The sequence below is a fragment of the Choristoneura fumiferana genome, chromosome 2 (genome assembly GCF_025370935.1).
Source record: "Choristoneura fumiferana chromosome 2, NRCan_CFum_1, whole genome shotgun sequence".
NCBI lineage: Eukaryota > Metazoa > Arthropoda > Insecta > Lepidoptera > Tortricidae > Choristoneura > Choristoneura fumiferana.
The window spans coordinates 19748606-19757567 of NC_133473.1; the positions used below are offsets into that span (position 1 = coordinate 19748606).

At 35.6% G+C, this 8962-nt stretch overlaps 1 protein-coding gene across 1 annotated transcript in view; it reads right to left on the reverse strand.

Annotated features, from left to right (window-relative positions):
- The window catches only part of LOC141445316 (uncharacterized), an 84733-nt gene extending 77584 nt beyond the window's left edge, over positions 1–7149 (reverse strand). The window contains exon 1 of the mRNA XM_074111113.1: positions 6949–7149. Within this exon, the coding sequence (XP_073967214.1) occupies positions 6949–7030 (82 nt within the window). The 5' untranslated portion in view covers positions 7031–7149. The remainder of the gene's footprint in view (positions 1–6948) is intronic.
- Positions 7150–8962: the final 1813 nt, after the last annotated feature.

Below are 8962 nucleotides of genomic sequence, written 5' to 3' on the forward strand. Positions count from 1 at the left end.
TGATTGTTGTCTTAATTAGGGCAGACAGTTGACCTATGTTGTTATTTATGGGGTCATAATGTAGGCGTCTGCAGGTGGAAATAGATCAGAGGTTATGGAGTCTAAAGTTACGTGCACATCTTCTTATTACCTTTAAAAAGCGTGAGTACAATTATTAATGTTACTGATATTGTCTTTTAATTATTTTTTCTATTTTGATTTTGTATTATTGCACAACTTTAATTAATTCTAAGATACCAATTTATTGTTTTGGAAACTCTCCCTCTCTTTAAAATGCTGCGCCTTCCGGGTTTCATAGTGTTAGTGCTGTATTGTACTTTTGACATTGAATTGCATTTAATAAATAAATAAATAAATAAAAAGTGTGTGCAGTTAATTTTGGTTATAGAGTATAAATGTTTTTTGATGTTTTCTTAGTTTTAACATTATATTCTTAAATCCTACTATAATATAAATGTGAAAGTTTGTGAAGATGTTTGGATGTTTAGATGTTTGGATATTTGTTACTTAATCATGTCTAAGCCGCTGAACCGATTTAGATGAAATGCGGATACAGATAAATGAACTAAAATAATTTCCTTGCTCACCCGCGACCTTACGATAGCTAAGCTTATGCAAAATGCGTGTTCATGCAGTTCTCCACCTCCACATGTAAGAACACACACAAATCACACAAACCCATCTATCACCACCACCACACTACACTGACGCGTTTCGAACTCAAACAGAGCTCATCTTCAGAGTGACACAACCGTACACCATGCTACCAGTTGTTAGACTAACGAACCACAACCACCAACGGATACAGATAGTTTGAGTCCCCGGGAAGGACATAGGATAGTTTTTATGCCGGAAAATCGCAAAGTTCTCACGGGATAGCGATAAATGAATACTACGCGGACGGAGATAAGATAAATAAGTATGACTCACAAATCATTAAAATTTGTTTTTATTTTACGAAATTGCCACCATTTTTTATTAAATATCCTAAATACTCGCAAGTAGCATTATCGCACCATCTTACATTTATATTTTTATTCGCTATGTTAAGGTCACCAGTAATCTGAAGTCATAAAACAAACATAAACGAGGCCTGACCCACGTGTCTCGTACTTATTTCAAAAACTATCAAAGAACTTAAAAGCTCAGACACCCCAAAAATATTTTATCTTTTGAAGTTAGGTACCGTAGTTGATTACATTCATTTTTGAATACATTCATTATTTAAAAAATATACCGGATGTGGCCTTTAATACGAGTATGAGCTAATAATTAAAACTTAGATCATACTCTTCAAACAGAACGACATTAGTTCAGCGACTTTTAAAAATAATATTTTTTTATTTTTTATTACACTTTTAAATGTATTCGAAGAAGCAGTGTAAAGCAAAATGCGATGTTTGTAGCGTGACAGGCGACGTCAGTTGTGTTCTAGGATGGCGTATGTACATTGTAATCAATATTTAATTTGCATGAAAAAAGGAAAATTCAAACACTCCCTTATTTTTAAAATTTGCTGAGCTAATGTTGCTCAGTTTGACGAGGACGATCTATGTTTTAATTTTTTGCTCATATTACAGGCCACACCCGGTATATTCGTGTGTTATGTATGTTAAGTCACTAATTCTACAACATTTCTAACTCTTCACTCATAACTTGTATTTGTCAGTTGCGCTATGACGCACCGGTAGTTCGGGATACGAGTGCGCCGGTACTATTAGTGATTAAAGAAAGAAAGAAAGAAAGAAAGAAGACATTTCTTCACTTACACAGAAGACACACATATACAGCAAAATTAACACAAATAAAATAAAAATAAAATAAATAAAAATTACAGAAAAACACATGAAAATATTAAATACAATATACACAATGTTGTGTGTCCCCGCGAAAGTGAAACGGATTAAGAGTGGGTAGTTCCAAGGACTCGCGCTGCTTAGTTGACATGACACTCTACACTTCAGTCTACTCATGACCACGGCCACTGTAATGTGGTCGAAATATCGAGGTTATTACTCGTATGTTTAGCGTTTTAAGTTTTCTCTTTACTTACATGATATGGATGCAACGTTCAAATCAAAGTCCGATATAGAGATTAGGCAAAAAATTAGTTCTTAAATATCTAAAAACTGTAAAATTTACACACTAAATTATTATTTAAAGTAAGAATTTAATAAGTAACGTGACTTTCTACGGCTTAAGCGATTAAATATATCAAATGAAATAAATATACGAGAATGTAATGGCTCAGAAATGTAATTCAATGGAAGATTCTGCCTATATTCCGTTCGCTCCCGAACAACACGAAGTTTCCAGAACACTCATAACAATTTCATAGGGCTCCGAAGAAAGTATTTTTATTAAGGTAATAAAATTATAACAAAATTTCTCTCGAGTGTTATAAATATAAAATTTAATCGCTTCTTTTTGACAAGCGCTAGGTAATGAATAAACTAGTTTAGCGACAAAGTACAGCAAAGGTTCTGTCCACGGAGACCATTTACTTTGTATATAGTTTAACTACTTTGTATTTACACTTTTTTTATTTGCAGGCAAAAGAAAAAGATCAAGTTTTAAGCTTGAATATGAACATAAAGGGGCTGTTTCAGCACCCATTGATTAGTGTTAACTGACGGTTAAATGTGATGCCGTCTCTATTTGTTTTGTTCGAATAGACGGAGACGGCATCAACATTTAACCGTCAGATAACACTAATCAATAAGTGGTGAAACAGCCCTTAAATGTGTATGAGAGTCGTAACTATGTCCCTTATATTGTGTAGTTGGCTAAGTAACTTTTCGAGCGAGGTAGAGCCGTCGATAAAATTTGTTTTGACTTTTACTAGCTTGTATTTACTCGTCTACGTATATCACATAACTCTAATATGTCTATATACATCTGTCTATATACTAGCATGACTCCTTCTATGAAGAATTCGCTCATTGTCCCGAACCCATGCAATTTTTTTTTAATTTTGACAAAATCACGCGTTTTCGTGGATGGCACCAGGTATAGCTATCGTTAGATCGCGGGTGAGCAAAGTAATTATTTGTTGTTCATTTTTATTCACCCCCGACGCAAAAAGGGGGCAGTTATAAGTTTGACCGCTACGTGTGTCTGTCTGTCTATGTGTCTGTCTGTGGCACCGTAGCTCCTAAACGGGTGGACCGATTTCAAAAAAATTTTTATTATTGCAAACTAGGTTTTCTAGAAATCGTTCTTAGACATGTATCATCAAAATCGGTTCAGCCGTTTTTGAGATATTGAACTTTGAAGTGACAAAGTCGGGAGTTTTTCAACTTTTTGTTGCAATGTGGACCTTTGCATGATGAACGCAGGATTTAACAAAATGAGGGCTATCGCATATGAATTCGCCACTAGAGGCGCTAGTGTAGCGTGAGGTCGCCGAAATGTCAAATCTCATAGTTTCTGGTTGAGCTACGCGGGTTTATTTATAATTAGAATAATTTTGTGAATATTTTGCAATATCTGAAATTAATTATGGCAAATATGCGTTCCGGGGCAATGAATGTATTATGTGTTTGAGACAGTTTTGTCTATCGGAAACCTTTGTCTCTCTTTTTTCCGAACAAAACGGGGACTATGCAATACTGTGGCATGCTCGATATTTTTATGGTACGGTTTTAATGTGTCTTAAATATGATTTTAATGTAAACTGTGTTTCACGCCCGTAATAACAGACTTTGAAAGCCATACTTAAAAACCTCACGCAACAGTGCGCCATCTTGTGAGACAAAAAACGATAGCCCTCATTAAACTGAAATCATTCGAAATGTTCTCAATTTAAAATTCAACCAGATTGTGTTTTATTTATAGTTTATTTTGGAAATGTGAATATTTCGAATTGTTTCAGTTTAATTTTGAAGGAAACACGAGACACGAACAGAAATGAGGAGATACGTAGAAGAACAAGGGTCACCGACATAGCCAAGCGAATTAGCTCGTTGAAGTGGCAATGGGCGGGCATATAGCACGGAGAGCGGATGGCCGTTGGGGCCGAAAAGTTCTCGAGTGGAGACCGCGGATCGGCAAGCGCAGCGTAGGATGTCCACCAACAAGATGGACGGATGACCTGGTTAAAGCTGCAGGTTCACGGTGGATGCAGGCCGCTGCCAACCGAAGCAACTGGAGGTCTGTGGGGAGGCCTATGTCCAACAGTAGACGTCCTACGACTGAGATGATGATGAATTTTGAAGGTGCGGAATTATTTCATCTTCGACAGGCGGGAATCCGCGGGTCTAGCAAGTTTCATATAAAAAACCATAATGAGGATTATTACTCTCTGTCGAAACCCCAAAAGCCTCATAAGCCCGATTCGTAATCCACTGCTTTATGTGAACATAATCCTTTGATATTGAGCTCGTTTCATTGAGAGCATTATGTTATAAAATAAGCGTTATCTCATTTTATTGTAATCTTCAGAGATTCAATTTGGGAGTGCTTCGCGCAATAAATTATGGCTTTATTGGCGAAAATAATGAAGAGGATAATTAGAGATCTTTTGAAGTGCGGGGAGTATTGATAATTAACATGACAGTTTTGATTACATCATTTTCCTTCGTATTGTGTAGAACGGAATTAGTTAATCTTATGTTTTTATATCTGTACCTATGCATCAGGTTTAAAAGAAAAATGTTTTTTTCAATTTACTTTTTATATACACGACGTCTTTACATTAAATTACTTGATAGTTTTAAAAACAATACTTGAGCATATTTTTTTATATTTTTGAATACTATTTACTCTTATGGTTTTTTTATTTAAATATAATTTAATTATTTAAAAAAGTCTTAAAAACTCAAATATGTACCTACCCAACAAAGTTCCGTAATAATCCAAGGAGTAGCTACAATAAAAAGTAAAGTTGACGAAATAATTACACTTGTTAGTTATAAAAAAGGTGTAAGGTAAAATGGAGCAATTAATATTTCGTTTGGTGAAAATGATTTAATTGATTGATTGACGACCGGATGGCCAAGTGGTTATGAACCTATGAACGAAGCTTGAGGTCCCGGGTTCGATTCCCGGCCGGGGCAGATATTTGTGTGAATAATACGAATGATTGTTCTCGGGTCTTAAAAGATGTTTAATATGTAATTATTAAGTATGTATTTATCTATATAATTATGTTTATCCGTTGCCTAGTATCCATAGTACAAGCTCTTCTTAGTTTAGGACTAGGTAAATTTGTGTCAAGTGTCCCATGATATCTATTTATTTTATTTATTTATAAAACAAAGCTTTACCAAACCTAAAATTGTATTGCAAAAATAGTTAACGACGAGAACTTCTTAGTGATTCCAAAACCTTATTGATATCTAAATAGGTATCTTAGTAAAAGCTATTGAATATACAAAAACCTTCCGAAACCATTCCAAAAGTTTCACTAAAACCCCGATTCTGGAGGCACAATGAAAAGATAACGCCACGGAAGGAACCAGCTACTCGTTTGATCCAGTGAAGAAAACTGCTAAGATAAGGACCTAAACAGCCTACGTGAAAGTAAAGCGAGATAAATAATCTTTTACAGTTCTAGTTGTCTACAGTTTTTTTCACACCGAAAACTTTTTAGCCTTCATGGTTTAACAATCTCACATTACAATCAAAAGTACCTATAGTATAGCATTTTATAATTTCAAAGAAGGAAATAACAATAAACATTTACTCTACAATTAATAACTTAGCCAAGTTTTGATGTTACAAAAAACGAAACAATAATAATAAGTTGATATTTGTGTGAATACACGGATGTTTGTTCTCGGGTCTTGGATGTTTAATATGTATTTAAGTATGTATTTATCTATATAAGTATTTATCCGTTGCCTAGTATCCATAGTACAAGCTTTGCTTGTTGGGACTAGAGTCAATTGGTGTCAAGTGTCCCATGATATTATTATATTTTTTTATTTTTTTATATATATTCCTTGAACTCCATTATCATTATCATTTTATCAACCGGAATACGCCTGCTACTCTTCACTATCATAGTTCATCAAGGGTATTCACGATCAGCTTTGTGTCCCGAAGCCTTTGGCTTATAGCAATCTTCAAAAGATCCTCCATCTGCCTTACGGAACGTCTACTGTGGTTAGCTTAAAATCATGCAAATTTTTTTTTTTTTATCTCATATTCAAACATGCCACCTATATACGGCGCCTTGTTGACAAATGAGTTCATCGCAACTTTTTTATATTAACTAACGGTATTATGCACGGATATCTTAACTCTAAATAATTGTAAGTGAAACTACGTACAAGAATGTTCATAATTTGTAAAATTATTATTTTTATTTTCTTTGTTTTATTTCTTCGATTCAGCGAACATGAAACGATACCGGTACCCTAACCCTAAAACAACGTGAAACAGTCCTAAACAATCATATAAATATTTAACCTTTTCCAATTGGGCAGCATCGGAAAACAAACAAATAAATATTCGAATTGATTCGTTCTTCCCAAGTGGCGAAACGCAGTAAATGTAAACATATCCAAAACAGATAAGTAACAAAAAGTATTTAGTATCGTTCCTCAAAATAAACCATGGCAATATTTTTGAAAGCCCAACAATTAATATTTTATTTGTGTAAACCCTTCATTTGTTTTGGTATTTATTTCCGCGTACAGAATTTTCAGTTCAAATAAACACGTAAAATTTTGAAAAACTCGATTAGCATAAAATAACCGTTTTGCCTTGTACCTTGTTGAAATGGAAACTGCCTGCTCAATTCCCCTTACCTAAATGTAAATCAAAAGATAACAACACCGACTCAACTTTACTCTCCAACTCGTTTCTTGGAACTTAGCTATTATCTTACTAGTTACAAAATCATCCAAGTATAACAAAGCACTCGAAACTTAACGGCCTTATCCACCGAACCGTATCGAGTTCCGCGGCCCTTTCATACCCAATTTGACCCTTGCAACTTACCATTGAAACAGGTAAGGAGCCACAAAAGCGTGGTGCAAAACTGGGTAAGTACCGAACGCCTGAATTCCCGCCGTCGCACCATTTTAATAACACCATCGAACCACCATGCCACTTATCCAGTACAGTTGCACTTGTTAGTCGCGAGTGACGCAACCGAATTTGATCGTGGGGCGGGTAGAGACGTCCGCGCGCCGCGACGCGTTTCTACCGACTGAGCGATGGGACTGGCATGGCTGTCCGAAGTGTGGGGGGTTGTGTATCAACTGTATCCTCACTTCCCTTGGAACCACGTGCCACGTTAGTCAATTTTCGTTTGAATGGCCACAAGCTACTTTGTATTTTTATTGTGGCCGTTAAACGAAAGATCATTAGGAACGATCGGAGTTTATTGTTGTTCGCCACTGTTAATATAATTGAATAGTTCCTGTTTTACGTTTTTTCCTCGGTTTCAATTGGTTGTAAATGCCTTTTTATACTTCAATGACAGTATTAAGAAAAAGAAGCTTTCTTTTATGGCGGACTTTTGCTTTTAGGAGTTCAGCGACTTTTTTATATTGATGATTTCGTTATCAAAACTAGGGCGGTAGAACTAATTCTACCCTATTCGTCTACGTATTACGTCGAGTTCAATTTGCTTAAGCTTTATAATCTCATTTCTGCATACCTATTATTGTTGTGTGCAAAAGCTTACATATTTTTTAGTTGGCTTTTGATCTACATGGAAAATATTTTGTTAAAACGAGTTCATTTTTGCAATTAGGGAATACATTGTATGTTTAGGATTTTCGTTTTATAAGCAAAAATAAAACTTTAATTTTTAGATACCTATGCGAAATCTGTCTTGCATACAAATACATGACAGTCATATTGCTATTTCATCTCGATCTAAATATGTATGTCCCACTACCAGTCATGGTTCAGGCCTCCCTCCGACTGAGAGGGCTTGGGCCGTGGTTTCTACTTGGATTCAGTACAGATTGGGAACTTCACACACGTACCGTTAAATTTCTTCGCAGATATGCGCAGGTTTTCTTATCATGTTTTCTTTCTTGGTAAGTATATGGATACTTACTGCAAGTTAAATAACGGTAAACCTTTGTAACCATTTTACTCTGAGACTACTGAACCGAATTAAATGCGCTTTTTGACAAAACCATTAATTCAAAACAGGTTTTTAGATATGATAAACGCATATCAGAGAGTGCTGGCAGTACTCATATGTTATACTACTTCAATACTTATTTCTTAATTTCTAATTATTCTCAGTGCAGTATTCTCACGGCTCTGTATTTCATTATATATAAAAATAACTTTGCGTCTTTAAATAATTTATTGAACCAGGCGTTATTTGGCGGAGGTCCATATCAATGAACTAAAAAAATTCTTTGCTCACCCGCGACCTTATGATGGTTAAGTTTATGCAATATGCGCATGCAATGATGCGAAATATGTACAACCGTACACCATGCTACCAGATGTTAGACTTTACCATGTCATGGATGGATGGATGTCACATGGTAGTCTAACATCTGGTAGCATGGTGTACGGTTGTGTTGCTCTGAAGATGAGCTCTGGTTTAGTTCAAAACGCGTCAGTGTAGTGTGGTGGTGGTGATAGATGGGTTTGTGTGATTTGTGTGTGTTCTTACAGTGTGGATGTGGAGGAACTGCATGAGCACGCATATTTTGCATAAACTTAAGTATCATAAGGTCGCGGGTGAGCAAAGAAATTCTTGCATCTTTATTTAAGTTTTAATTCTTTGTAACCAAACTAATGTTGGATTAGACTAACCTTTCAAAGCCTAGATAGGTTCTTAAATTCTCGCTTAACGCAACTTGCTTGAAAAGAAAAACAGCGGCATCAATTTTATAACGACAAGGCCCCACCTCGAAACTCGCATCAAAGTTGCCCACAATGGCCAAAGTTTGCGGTTCTTCAGGGCCTTGAGTTTTATCTTGAATCCGAGTGGCCCAAGCTGGTTTACTACTTAGATTTGTCCTTTAATAAATACACG